This window comes from Fukomys damarensis, unplaced genomic scaffold (genome assembly GCF_012274545.1).
Source record: "Fukomys damarensis isolate Sample0158 unplaced genomic scaffold, DMR_v1.0_HiC HiC_scaffold_28, whole genome shotgun sequence".
Classification (NCBI taxonomy): Eukaryota; Metazoa; Chordata; class Mammalia; order Rodentia; family Bathyergidae; genus Fukomys; species Fukomys damarensis.
In genome coordinates this window covers 3,225,052-3,239,889 of record NW_022900940.1, presented here as the reverse complement: position 1 = coordinate 3,239,889, position 14,838 = coordinate 3,225,052, and the positions used below count along the sequence as shown (strand labels likewise).

Genomic DNA, 14,838 nt, shown 5'->3' with positions numbered 1-14,838 from the left:
TAAAAAAAAAAAAAAAAAAAAAAAAAAAAACAAATGGTTATGAGCAATGATTGATTACTACAAGCCAGTTTTGAATGAAGTTCCCTTTTCAGCCTCCAAGCATAGGAAGACTGCTGACAGAGTCTGGTAGGTTTGTAAAAAGAAGCTTGAAACTTAGGTAAATGAGAGGTAGAAAAAAGTGTCTGCCTCACTCTTCTTTCCCTCCAGAAAAACTAATAGAAATGAAGTAGCAATAGGAAAAGCTCTTGAAATTTTCCGTATTTTTTTTTCTTAGCTTTGTAGTAATGTAAAATCACAGAGTTGGATAGAAGTTATAACATGCTTGTTGCCTTCACTCTGTAAAAACTATATAACATTCTCCATTGTCAAAGTTTATGGTTTTATATAAAACCTAAAGCAAAGTAGAAGGTGTAGCTCCTAACAGGAACATTAATATGAAATGGGTGTTGAAGGGCGAGAAAATTTAGATAGGCCGAAAAGGAATGATGGGAAAGGATTTTTGTCAGAAAGTAGAGTTGTTTTCATTTTGTCACACTTGAATTCCACTGCCTTGAACATCGATAACCTTTTTCTTTTGTACCGGGGATTGAACTCGGGACCTTGCACTTGTGAGGCGGGTGGCAGAACCACTAAGCTAAATCCCTGGCAAACATTGATTACTTCTTGTTTTAAATACATAGTTTGTTCCCCATGGCAATGGTAAATTCATTTAGAAACTAAAAACTGTGCAGTTTAATATCCTTAACTAATATTCAGACATTTCAACAAGATTCAAGACTTTAATGACATATTCTATCGACGTAAGTTTTTCATGTAACATTGCACTGTAAATTCTTAGTTACTTTTAGGTGCTGCCTTTTTGAAGATTACTAACTATTTGAAGGCTATTTTTTGAATTGATTTCCTATGGGAGGGTTGGCTTTTCAGTTATTTTATTGCCTGAAAAAAGAATGTCATTTTGATTCCTAATCAATACCATTTCCTGTAGTTTTCTATGCTTAAATATGAATTGCTACAAGAAAGAGAACTTAGAACAATGAAATGTACTTTTTTATTTGTTTCTTAGAAAGTGGGAATTATAGGGCTGGGGATTTAGCTTAGTGGTTCCACTGCCTGCCTTGCAAGTGCAAGGACCCGAGTTTGATCCCTGGTACCAAAAAAAAAAAAAAAAAAGAAAAAAGTGGGAATTACTTAATGTAACTGCTTTTTTAATTAATAAGCTTTATTTTTAGTGCAATTTTAGGTTCATAGCAAAACTGACTGGGAAATACACATACTTTTCAGAGTTCCATGTGCCCCCACACCCCAACTTTCCTATTATCAGTGTCCCACATCAGAGTGGTACATTTGTTACAGCTTACATTAAAATATAGGGAACCACATTTTTAAAAACTAAACTTGTTATTTTTTCTTATAGAATTCCATATTATTGTTTGTGGACTGGACTCTATTATAGCCAGAAGATGGATAAATGGAATGCTGGTAAAGACTTTAGTTATGGGTCTCTGAAGTTATTGCTACTGCTCTTTGATATACCAAAAATCAGAATTATAGATCATATTTTTGAAGACATTTAATTTTCAGTTAAGTAGACGTGTATCACTATTTGTTTACAGGCTTTATCAGGTGAGGACACAAATTGTTAATATAATCCCTTGATTTTGATATATTAGTAGCAAGACTCATAGAATTACTTGGAAGCAGACTGCTTTGTTTTCTATTTTTATTTTTTATTTTTTTTTCAATTTTCAACTCTTCTATTTAAACTCTTTAAAACATTTTCTAGATATCTCTTCTCAATTATGAAGATGGTGTGTTAGATCCAAGCTCCATTGTCCCTATGATAGATGGGGGTACAGAAGGTTTTAAAGGAAATGCTCGGGTGATTCTCCCTGGAATGACTGCTTGCATTGAATGTACACTGGAACTTTATCCACCACAGGTAATGAGAAAAGTAACTGCATTTTTATTATAGCACCTTGGGTTAGAGTTACAGTTGAATTACTGCATTTAGTCAATATTTAGGATTTTTAATAGGGTTAAATATATATTTAAGATTACTGTATACTATGAGTTCAATGGTAGAGCATTGCTGGGCGTGGTGGCACATGCCTGTAATCCCAGCACGCGGGATGCTGAGGCAGGAGGATTGCTGTGAGTTCGAGACCAGCCTGGGCTACACAGTGAGTTCCAGGTCAGTCTCAACTACATAGTGAGAGCCTGTTTCAAAAAACAAACAAAAAGTAGTGGAGCATGTCCTTAACATGTATGAGGCCCAGTGTTCATTCTCTAGCACACAAATAAACCCCCCCCCAAAAAAAAGAAAGCAAACATTAAAAAACACCCTTAATGGGCTGGGGAATTTGGCTCAGTGGTGCAGCCGCCTGCCTTGTAAGCATAAGGTCCTGAGTTCAATCCCTGGCACTAAAAAAAAAAGCACCCTTAACAAACAAATAAGCAACCCCCAAAGTTAGTAGATTTAACAATTATACTAAAAAGACAGGTGAAATAAATTCTGTTCTATTTGAAGGAAGACCGGAACTGCGTATCCTAAGTCTGATACTTTTCTGGTTTTTTACTTTGTTAATTTTTTATTTGAGTGGGAATCAAAGGGAATTATGGAGCTGTTGATTGGGATGGAGATATATTTGGCTTTCACCTACACAGTAGCCCCTTCCTCCACCTGATATTTTGCTTTCCATGGTTTTAATTAGCCATGCTCTAAAAATATTAAATGAAAGATCCCAGAAATACTCCATGTATTCTAGGTTGATTGCCAGGTGAATAGTAGAAATCTCTCTCTGTCCCACTCTGTTCTCTGCCCAGCATGTAAGCCATCCCTGTTGAGTATGCTTCCTGCCCATTAATCAGTTAGTAGTTGTCTGTTTATCACATTGAATGCCACAGTATAACTGTGCTTGTGTTGCAGTAATGCTTATTTTACTTAATAATGGCTCCAAATCATAGAAGCAGTGATTCTGGCAGTTTGGGTAGATCAAAGAGAGACTATAAAGTGCTTCAAGTGAAAAGGTGAAAATTCTTGACGTAATAAGGAAACTAACAAGAATTGTAAGATGAGGTTGCTAAGATCTATAGTACATTGATATATTTTTTTATACAATGAAAATTTGAGACTACATTCATATAACTTCATTATAGTATATTTTAATTGTTAATTTTTGTTATTCTCTTACTATATCTAATTTAGAAATTAAACTTTAGTTTAAGGAAAAGTACAGGGAGCCGAGGATGTAGCTCAGTGGCACTGTGCCTGCCTAGCAAGTGCAAGGTCCTGAGTTTGATCCCACATACAAAAAAAAAAAAAAAAAAAAAAAGTCTATGCAAGGAGAAAAACAGTACATACAGGGTTTGGTACTAACTATGGTTTCAGGCATCTGTCGGGGGTCCTTGAAATGTAGCTCTCCAAGGGATACAAGGGAAAATTACCGTATTTATCTTAGAAATAAAAATACCAGGCATTGGTATTGATTGAGATTGATGTTTTTAAAGATGAGGCTTATTAATCTATTTTAAAGGACAGTTTAAATTTTGGATTATGAATTAAATAATTTTATATGAGGAGTCTGATAGTTGAGATCTATAAATTTGCTTTTTTTTAGTTTGTCTTATACTGTCATTTTTAAATATCAGATAAACATTTGACAATCTATTCACCATTTTTCTGTGGTCTAACAAAGCTTAAATTTATGTACCTTAAAAATGCAGGGCATTGGAAGTGCAAGGTCCCAAGTTTGACCCCCAGTACCCCCCCAAAAAAAAGTAGGGCAGCCTGTGTTTATAGCAACCTAGGTGACTCAGGTGCTCCCTGTTAGTTTCGGAGGTGTTTTTAACGGTACACCGTGCTTTGCTTGTATCAGTCGATGTCTGAGATGAATTATAAGTGCTACAAACTAAATAGCAACTAGAAATTGCATTTAAAAATCCATTCCTTAAAAGTCACTAAAAATGACAAAATTTGGTTTTAGGTTAATTTTCCCATGTGCACCATTGCATCCATGCCCAGGCTACCAGAGCATTGTATTGAGTATGTAAGGATGTTGCAGTGGCCTAAAGAACAGCCTTTTGGAGGTAATAAACCTAATTTAATAATGCAGAATTATTTAAAGTATGTATTTTCTATATTACACATTAAAAATTGCTTTATGATCTTTTCTTTTCTAACAGAAGGGGTTCCACTAGATGGAGATGATCCGGAACATATTCAGTGGATATTTAAAAAATCTGTAGAGAGAGCATCACAATATAATATTAGAGGTGTTACATATAGACTCACTCAAGGTAATTTTTTGAACTGTCCTGAATCAAGATCCTGATATAATCTCTTTTTAAAGGATTTGAGATACTTAGAGGAGAATAACTGCTAAGTTAGGATCAGTGAAGATATCATGGAAATATTTCCAGATTAATCTAAAGTAGGTGGGAACCAAGTTCAGCAAAATCCACGCTACTTCTCATTAGGGGGAATTTTTTTTTTTTGGTACCAGGAATTGAACTCAGGACTTTGTGCTTGCCAGGCAGGTGTGACACCACTGAGCTACCTCCCTGGCCCATCATCTGGGGGGAATTTAATAAAATCATTAAATTTTATTTAGGATTGAAAGAGTCCCTAAGTCATCCAAGTCCAACCCACCAGTTAATATTTCATTGAAGAGAAATGTATTACCTCTTGGATGTAGTGTATTTCATATTTGCATAAGAGTGTTAGATTTTTACTATATATATTGAGCAGAGATCTCTACTGTAATGTTGAATTTTGTTCCATTACTCTTATTCTCTTTTGAGTAACACCTTTTAACACTGAGGACAGTGGTTACCTTCTGTTGCATTTTTATCCTTGCCTTAGGCCTGCTTAGTTCCTTTAGCCCTTTGCTATATTGCATGACTTCAAGTTCTCATCTTACCATTTTTCTGTGACCCTAGTCCAGATATCCGTATTTGTTTTAACTAGGCCAGAAGGTAGCAATCTTGAATTGGTCTTTAGATCTGACTTCTGATAATTGATAGTCTTAAAGGAGAGCGAGTATTTTCATTCTTAATTATTATTTGCATTGATGCTACTATACTGTTGATTATTTGGTGTTCCTGTGGGCTAACATCTGTACTTTTTTGCGCCTATGCAATTGCTAAGTCACATCGCTGACTTGGCAGTATTGAGGGTGTTATACTGTTTTTTATACCCAAGTATAAGTTCTTACAGATTTATTTTTAACATTCAGCTTGCTGTTTTTTCTGTCGGTATTCTTGTGCCAACTTCGTTTGACCTATTGTTTTGATGATCATATTCTTTTCATTTTGAGAATAACTGACTAAAATTTTTCATAAAACTCCACTGTTTTGGAAAAGTCCTCTGGATCACACCTCTTCTCAGGCCCTTTTAGATTTGCCTTACTCTTTAATCAGACCTTCTTGAGTCCTTCATTTGTCTTGCTCACAAGGATGTATGAAAGATTTTTCCAGATGCTCTACTGAAACGTAGATACACTTTCTTCCACAGTGTCCTGAGTTGCTGTGCTAGTCCAGTTTAAGCTGTCTCAGTGAACAATTTTATTGCTCAATCATAGTGATCACTACTTCAGTCTAGTTGTCTCTCATCCTTTCTAAAATTTTGCCCACGATGGGTCAGCAAGTTCCCTGGAAGGACTTATTTCTGTTTTTGTGAATCTGCCATAGGCCATGCTTGTTGCTCACTGTTCTCCCATCCATTGACCTACTTTGTGTCCCATGAATATATCAAGTTCATTTGCATCACAGAGTTTTAATACTCCCTTGTTCTTGTGCTTGGAAAACTCTTTGCTTGAATTGCTTCAAGGTTGTGCCTTACCCTTCAAGTATCTAGTTAACCAGTTTTCCTAATCAGTTAACCTAAAATGATTTCTGAACCATTCATTGTTTTACTTTTTAAAATAATTCCTCAGCAGTAATTTATCATATTGTTCTTGTTTGTTTGTTTGTTTGTTTGAGACAGGGTTTCACTATGTAGTTGAGACTGACCTGGAACTCATTATGTAGCCCAGGCTGGTCTGGAACTCACAGCGATCCTCCTGCCTCAGCCTCCCGAATGCTGGGATTACAGGCATGCACCACCATGCCCGGCCTTATATTGTTCTTTTTTTTAATGTGAAGAATATCTCACATTTATACCCGGGACCTTTGCCATTAGTGTTTGCAGAAATGCTCTTTCCCCAGGTTATTGCGTGGCTGGGTCCTTCTGACGGTGTAAGTTTCAGTGTAAATTATCAAAGGCCTTCCCTGATAATATCAAATGGACTGTGTCTCCTCTTGTCACTCATGTCACACACGTCATTTACTTTTCTATATTTAACCCTTCAATATCTGAAATTCTGATATATTTATTTGTATATTTTCTATCCCACCAAAATGATAGTTCTGTAAGAACAGGTACTTACTTCACTGCTCATTACTGTTTGTGACTACCTGTTCCTCCTTTTAGTACATCTTGCTAGATGTAGTTCACTTGGAGCCCTTCCAGTTTTACTATCGGGAGGATCATTCTTCTCAGTATCTCCTTCTCTAACACTGTATATAGTCATATGGTCAGAATTAGCTTTATAAAAAAAAAGGTTTCCAATCTTGTTAGCTCTTTTTCTTTTCATGTTTTTTAAAAATATCTGCCATTTGTCTGGTTTCTGGATCCTTGAATTATGACCAAGCTGATATACGAACAACTTGGGTTACGACTGGAATTTCAGTTTTTGCTAACAAACAGTCTTGAGTTATGACCTGAATGCCAGCTGCTTATGCTTCCAGATACAGATGTAATCCTTAGCATTCTGGAAGGAGCATTACAACATCCGTTTCTGGGTGAGGTTCATTGAGAGACCCTGGACCAGTGTCTCTCTAAGGACACATCTGCCTGTGTACAGGAGAAAGACCTTGAAGGCTGTGTAGAGGAGCCCAAGCCTTCATTGACCAACTTGAGTTACAACCAACCCTGGTGAACAAATTGGGTTCATAAGTTAAAGGTCTACTGTATTGTGCTTGTGAGGCAGGCAGCAAAACCGCTGAGCTAAATCCTAGCCCCTATCTTGTGCTTTTAAAAATGGTTAGGCTTTGTACATTCCTGATATGTGAATATTGATGTTAAAAATGTGGGGTTGAAGTAGAGCGCTGTGCTTAATATTTTGTATAGCTCAGGTTGTAGAATAAAAGAAAGGTTCTTCCTAAACAACAGGTTTCTGAGCTGGGCCTGATGGTGCACACCTGTAATCCCAACACCCAGGAGGCTGAGGCAAGTGGATTAAAGCCAGCCTGGGCTATATAATGAATTTAAGGCTACCCTGAAATACATATGGAGATCCTGTCTCAAAAACAAAAACAGTAATATTTCAGTTTCAAAAGGATATTTTTCTTTTGTGTTGTGAATTTTTGTGAATTGAATATGTGAATCTGGAGGAGTAATTAGATAACAGTCTTCATGCTCAAACTGTGGATTTACATACAACATGTTAACATTGAAATTCATCACCTTGTGGCTGTTTTAAAAACTTCTGAGTGTAACATCATGTTATCAGTTAAGATCATGCACTTTGAGCCTGCTGTGGTGGTGCACATCTGCCACCCAACACTTGGGAGGGTGAGGCAGGAAGATTGCAAGCGTGAGGCTTTCCTGGGCTAAATAATAAGTTTGAGGTCAGCTTGAGTTATATGTGGGAAACCTATCTGAACTAAACAAAATTATGCACTTTGAGACATAGTTGGGTTTATAAAACACCCCCAGCTAGGAGGTACGGAAGTATGGATGTGTTCTTAAACTTCTTTCAGTCTCATTTTCCTTACCTTTAAACAGTAGATTAACACAGATTTTTATGAAAATTAAATAGTATTTTACATACCTGGAACACAGTTAACATGGATTATTAGGTTAGGTGAAAAATTTTTACTTTTGTCACTGTAATTTAAGATTCTTAGCTTCCTACAAAAAAAATGATGGGAAGGTGAAAGAGGATTGTTTCATGATTACACTTCTGACTGGAAAGCCTAAAAAATTAGGTTTCAGAACATGTTATTTAGAGGCTAGGGATGAAGCTCAGTGTTATACTTGCCTAGCATTTGTGAGGCCCTGGGCTCAATCCCCAGTACTGTAAAATGAGAAAATGGTATTTAATGATTATAGCTTTATTTAAGATAACTATTTTGTAAAGGAAATGACTATTTTAATTGATAAATTTTTTCAGGGGTAGTAAAACGAATCATTCCGGCAGTAGCTTCCACAAATGCAGTCATTGCAGGTAAGGGAAAAAGGCCTTCTCTCAGTGTTACTTTCTTTCCTTTGGTTTTTGATTCATTGTTTAAATTGACATTCTTGCTGTCCTTGTGTGTTAAGATTTTTATATCTTCTTGAGTAAGTTCAGTAATATTGATATCCAAAAAAGAAAAAGCTGTTAGATCTTCTGTATTTTTGTCTTGCATTATATCTTAAAGTGCTATAAAAGGGACATTTTAGTAACATATCTTTTTAATCAGCATAATAAGCTGTTCCTTAAAGTGATAAAGAAGAAAACCATGTAAATTATTTTTTTGCATGGATAACACAAAACAAATATTGTATAAAATTCATTTTCTCAGTTTTAAAAAATGTTAGAGGAGTTTTTAAAATTATTTTTAGTCAGTAGCCATTATAAATTTGTTCTGAATTAAACTTCTTAAATGTCTATTTTTCATTGAGTTAAAACACCTTTATTTTTCTTCCCTCTTCAGCTGTGTGTGCCACAGAGGTTTTTAAAATAGCCACAAGGTAATGAATTTCATGTTTACTAAGTTGTATGTAAATTCATGTTTTTACTTGACCTATATAAAGATGAATGTTTTCTATTACAGTGCATACATTCCCCTTAATAATTACTTGGTATTCAATGATGTGGATGGGCTATACACTTACACATTTGAAGCAGAGAGAAAGGTTAGTAATACTTAATGAAAATGTTTTTGGTTATGCATATTTTAATTTTTAAATGTTAATTACGCTTTAAAATTTTGAAGAAAATTACCCATACCCTAAGCGTCTTATTTTCTAACTCTCAGACCGCTACCTAATGTATGTCTTTTACTGTATAGCATACAATAAATACCCTGTAGCAAAATAATGTAGAAGAAGTGTTTTATTAGGACAGATGGATTTTAAAGCATAAGGTAACTTATGGGAAACATGCACATTTATTTGTCTATAAAGAGACTAGTGTCAGATCACGCGCCTGTGTAACTGGCTGTGCCTTACGTACATAGGAGAGCTGCCCAGCTTGTAGCCAGCTTCCTCAAAACATTCAGTTTTCTCCGTCAGCTCGATTACAGGAGGTTTTGGATTATCTGACCAGTAGTGCTTCTCTGTAAGTATTCTGGATTTTTGGTGAATGTTACTTTTTAAATTTTAAAACTTTAAAAACAAAATTTAAAATAAAAAATTGCGTTTAATGCTTTTTCTCATTATTATATTTAGGCAAATGAAATCTCCAGCTATCACAGCTACATTAGAAGGGAAAAATAGGACACTTTACTTACAGGTGATCAGTGTTCATTTTAAATTTTTTTTTGAAAATTATATTAAGTTTAATTTCCTGTTGATGTGCTTTATGTTGAAATAATTTTGTTTTCTAGTCAGTAACCTCTATTGAAGAACGAACGAGGCCAAACCTTTCCAAAACTTTGAAAGGTATTTTAAATAATATGTTTAATAGTGGCTTTTCTTTTTGGTAAAATAGTAAATGCTTGTTCAAGGTATGATTGCTTATTACAAATAATAGGATTTACTGCTCTTTTTGTAGAAAAATAATAAAACTCCCAAGAAATAAAGTATAACCTTCCTTAAAGAGAGCTAGGGCCATAAAACTCTTTAGCTTATGTATGTGTGTATCATTATTTTTTTTGTTGAGATCTGCTTTGCTTGGGTTAATTATACTTTTTCTGTTTTAGAATTAGGACTTGTTGATGGACAAGAACTGGCAGTTGCCGATGTCACCACACCACAGACTGTACTATTCAAACTTCATTTTACTTCTTAAAGAAAATAATCTGTATATAATAGACAACTTATGGAAATAATATACTTCATGGATGCTAAGAAATTGAATTTGTCATTTTTAGCATTAGTGTTGCTGAAATTTGACTTTTTTTTAATATAATGAACTACTCTTTTTTTTTTTTTGAACTACTCTTTTTTAACTTTATAACTTTCCCTTAAGATGAAATTTTGGGGTTGGTGCTTATAAACGTGTCCGTTAGTGATATATGATGCCTGGAGAGAGAGATTCTGAGTAAATGTAAAGCTTGTAGAGGAGGAGGCAAACACTCTTCTATGTGAATTTTGTTATTTTGGGTACTCACATACACAAAAGGTGTCCCTTTAAAGGAAAGAAGGAATTAAGTTTTAAGTAACTTTAAATATTACAACTTGACATCCAGAGTAAATTGAACATAGGTTATTACTCAATGTAATATTCATGTAATTGTGGCTGTTTAAATCAATATTATAACAGTTTATCTTGTCCATAATAATTTGTAAGCAGTGTTAGAGTTGAATACTTGTGCATGGAAATAGGGAGTATTTTCATGTATGTATTTGCAGTGCCATAGAGGCCATTATGCACAAATTTAAGCCAACATGGCTGTTTAAAAAAATTTTAATGTTTAAACAGTTATCATTGTTGCTTTTGCACTATTTATTAATAAAATCATATGTTGCCTACTTTCACTGATATTTTCTAAAGTATTTAAGGATAATAATTCTGTAATAATGTATGAATAATTTTTAAATGGTTAGCAGTTACTATCACCAAAGTTTTATTGCACCTGAATTAATACTTTTGCTGCAGGGATTTTTATATCTCCTGGTTTAATTTAATTGTTCTAACATAATTATGTAATGAAATGGAATGACTATTTTTATATTAAGGTTTCTTACTGTTTTACTTTTCTCGTTGTTAAGATAAAATACTCAACACCCAAAGTTAAAGGATGAAAGGTTTATTAAGCTCACACTTTGTAGAGTTTTCAGATCATAGTTGGCTGTCTCCAAGGCCGGTTGACATGGCAGGAGTCGCATTACGAGGAGAAACAGTTCATGGTAGGCAAAAGGCAGCAAGCCACGACAGCAATCTTCTTTTGTCACTTAATCTGGGCTGCACTGAATCAGTCTCAGATTCACATTCTTGATCCCAGTATTACACAGCCTAGATCCAGCCACCTCTGCAAAGCCCTACCTATGATCCAATGAGTCTTGGTACAGACAGACATTCAGACATGAACCATAACATCCTGCCCCTGGCCCCCAGAGTCACACATCCCTTTATACAAAAGGCATTTATTCCATCTCTTGAGAGTTGCTGGAGTCCTGTCAGTTCCAGCATTGCTGAAAAGTCTGAGTCCAAAGTCTCCTCTTAGATTGAAGGCAACCTCTTAGCTTCCAATCCCTGTACAAATGAAAAGAAAGTTAAATACTCCCAGCATTCAGTGGCACAAGATAGACATTTCCATTCCAACAGTTACAAACAGGAATACAAAGGAAGGGGGCAAAAGCAAGTCCAAAATCCAGCAGGACAAACATTAAGTTCTGTAGTCCCATGTCTAGCATCTGAGGCGAGATGTGAACCCTAAACGGCTTGGGTGCCCCTGCCTCTGTGGCACTGCTAGTGGTTGTAGCTCCTGTGGCTTTTCTCTTGGACTGGTTCTGCTCCCTCCTTTGCAGTTTTCTTCAGATGATCTATGTTCCTGGCTTCTCCAAACTTTTGGGGTCTCCACTGTACCTTTGGCTTATACTCACAGGTTCACACACTGTCCTTTTAGGGGCACGCTGCCTGGCCTCCCAAGCTTTCTCTGAAATCTTTGTGGAAGCCTTCCTGACCCCACAACTCATGCATTCTGCATGCACCTAAAATCAGCACCCTGTGGATGACGCCAAGGTCTGCTGTCAGTTGGTCGTCTTTCTCTCCTGGCTATGAGAGTAGAGTGCCTGCGAACCCAATCCTGAAGAACAAATACCCTAGGCTGCCACCATTGTGGAGCATGATGCTCTGGGGCTCTCAAAGTCCATTTTGCAATTTTGAGGCTGCAAAGGGTGGAGTCCTGTTGTCCCCTTCCAAAATACTTGGCTTTTTCTAACTAATCTTTTTAGCCACCATTTTCTTTTCTGTTCTGTTTTAGCAGGCGGTAACTTTACTGGAGCTTCTTTTCTGGCCAAGCTCTTAACATTTTAAACCATTCTGCTGGGTTCTTGGTTCTTGATTCTCAACATAAATCTGGCTAAAAGCCCCTAGCAGTATCCATGCAGCAGCCTCAACATTAGACTGCCTTCAAATTTCTTTTGCCAGGTTAATTGGCGTTCTGCCCTTAATCTCAGTCTCAGATAAAGTCTCTGGATGTAAGCAAGATGCAGAAAAGGCATAACACACATCATCTAGAGTCCATCAGCCAGTTCAGTCCTTCCTAGCAGAAACCTCTGAGCCTTGTCTTTATCAGAAGCATTTCTGTCAGCATCCTGGTCTGAGCTGTGACCTGAATCTCCCATCAAGTACAGCCTCAGGCATACCAGGGCTACTTTTTTCAGCCAGCAGCTCTCGCACAAGACATTCCCAAAGGCTCCTGAACATTATGGTCAGGTAGAGGCACAGCAACAATCCCACCTACCTGCCAGCAGGTTCTGGTTTAGTTACTTTTCTCATTGCTGAAACAAAGTACCCAACACCAAAGTTAAAGGAGGAAAGGTTTATTTAGCTCGCAGTTTGTAGAGGTTTCAGTCCACAGTTGGCTGGCTCCAAGGGTGGGATGGCAGAAGGGCATCACAGAGGAGGACAGTTCATGGCAGACAGAAGACAGCCAAAGCAGCAAGTGACCAGCAGCTCTTTCTGTCCTTTATATCTTATCTAGGCCACCTTTAGGGCAGGTAGCACTTAAACCCTTAATCCTAGCACCAGTGAATCCTAGCATCACATCCTTGATCCAAGCAGCACACACTAGATCTAGCCACATCCAAGAACCCCACCTATGACTGCGTGGGGCTTTGGGGGGACATCTAGATACAAGCCATAACACCATGCCTTGTTTCTACAAGAAGACAAACTAAGCACAAGTACTAAAAACTTTGGTTGTTTTAATGTGGGAACATGTCCATCGTTCTTTATATTCCTTGTTTTTTAAATTCCCAGACCATTTATTTATTTATTTATTTATTTATTTATTTATTTATTTATTTATTTATTTATTTAAAATGTTGAGACAGGGTTTTATTCACAGAGTAACTGGGCTTGAATTTGCAATCTTTTCTCAGCCTCTCAGGTGCTGGGATTCTAGGCATGTGTCACCATGCCCAGTTTAGATGGCATTATTATTATTATTTTATTAGGTACCAGGGATTGAACTCAGGACCTTGCACATGCAAGGCAGGTGGCGAAACCACTGAGCTAAGTTCCTGGCCCTAGATGGCGTTTTTATTCAAAAAGTTTTGTGGTTGTCAGATTTGAGTTTTCATTTATTTTCCTATCTCCATATTGATAAATCGTTTCACTAAAATCAAATTGGGTAATTTTACGTGCTTTAGCTTAAAGTTACAGATTCAGTCTATTTATAAATGCAAAGCCAGGGACTGCTGAGGACCTTACACATTGATTGCTCGGCCAACTCTCTGCCACTGAGTTATATTCCCAGCCTATCTTCAATTTTTGAAGATGAAGAAACTTAACATTTAGTACTTCCTTTATATGGGTACTATAATGATTCTCAGTCATCTTATAGAAGGTAAAAGTTATTTCTATCTGAGAGCTGAACAGAGTTTTAGAAAGTTTAGTTCATTTACCCAAAGCTTTACTCTTGGAAGTCTTGGGACAGTGATTCTTACCTGTTCCTTGCTACAAATCTCAGACACTGGCAAGTATCAGGGAAAGCAGGACTGCAAGTATTCTCATTAGAGAAGTCAAAATCCAAGGCCATAGGCATGAATTAAAGTTTTGGGATATCGTGTAAGCCCTTTTGGCCCCCAACTTTGCCCTTTCTTCCTTCACGCCCTTGGGACAATGAAAAACCACCTATTTTCTGTTTTGTTCTTAATTCTTGAGCCCTCAATACATCTGAACATTTCTCTCATCTGCTCACTCCTCAATTACCTTTCTGTAGCCCTCCTGAGAGTCCTTTGATGGATGATCTGCTTCCCCTCCTCTCTGTTTCCTTTCTGGAACACATAACTTCAGCCAAGAGCTTTGGGCTTCCTCACTGCCATTACCCGGGGTGTTCAGGCTTGCTCTTGCCTTGTGGTTTACTACCTTCTAATTTTCCATATTCTGGCTTTCTCTCATTTTCCAGTTGTTCATCACGTGGCTCTCCCTTGTCCTCAGACTTTACACGTTAAGCTACCTTGCCCTCCACCTTTAGCTCTTCCTTATCTGGCTTCATTTTCAGACTCTGATGTTCTGGCTTTCTTCTCTATTCCAGTTTTCCTCCATTTTCACAGTAGAGTTTTTCTATATTGAAAATTGCCTTCTGTTTCCTGTACTGCAAGTGATTCTGGGCAGGTTGCTCCTCCTTTTCAGGCCGGGGCGCTGGGAACCACAGACAGATCTGTGAGGATATTGTACAGGCCTACACCTCAGTTTCACATAAGCCCAGTTGCCCCTCACCACCCAGGGCAGCATCCTATCATGTACATTTTAATGTAGCTAGATAAAATTATTAGAAAATCATAATATGTTAAGGGATGAGTTTCAGTCTGATTTTTCCTTTATGTTAAAAGAGAATTCCTTTATAACATAGTTCCTTGCGATTGGAAAACACCCAGGTTAGGTGAATAATCACAGCAGGGAAAGTGTAAGTTTTAGT

General features: G+C 36.8%; 1 protein-coding gene across 1 annotated transcript in view; it reads left to right on the top strand.

Moving 5' to 3' along the window:
* Positions 1 to 10,735, top strand: part of Uba3 (ubiquitin like modifier activating enzyme 3) — a 21,871-nt gene extending 11,136 nt beyond the window's left edge. Inside the window, exons 5-16 of the mRNA XM_010635920.3 lie at positions 757 to 800; positions 1,418 to 1,482; positions 1,787 to 1,942; positions 3,987 to 4,089; positions 4,186 to 4,299; positions 8,217 to 8,270; positions 8,740 to 8,776; positions 8,860 to 8,941; positions 9,265 to 9,365; positions 9,476 to 9,539; positions 9,634 to 9,688; positions 9,949 to 10,735. Coding sequence (XP_010634222.1) covers positions 757 to 800; positions 1,418 to 1,482; positions 1,787 to 1,942; positions 3,987 to 4,089; positions 4,186 to 4,299; positions 8,217 to 8,270; positions 8,740 to 8,776; positions 8,860 to 8,941; positions 9,265 to 9,365; positions 9,476 to 9,539; positions 9,634 to 9,688; positions 9,949 to 10,037 — 964 coding nt within the window. The 3' untranslated portion in view covers positions 10,038 to 10,735. The remainder of the gene's footprint in view (positions 1 to 756; positions 801 to 1,417; positions 1,483 to 1,786; positions 1,943 to 3,986; positions 4,090 to 4,185; positions 4,300 to 8,216; positions 8,271 to 8,739; positions 8,777 to 8,859; positions 8,942 to 9,264; positions 9,366 to 9,475; positions 9,540 to 9,633; positions 9,689 to 9,948) is intronic.
* Positions 10,736 to 14,838: the final 4,103 nt, after the last annotated feature.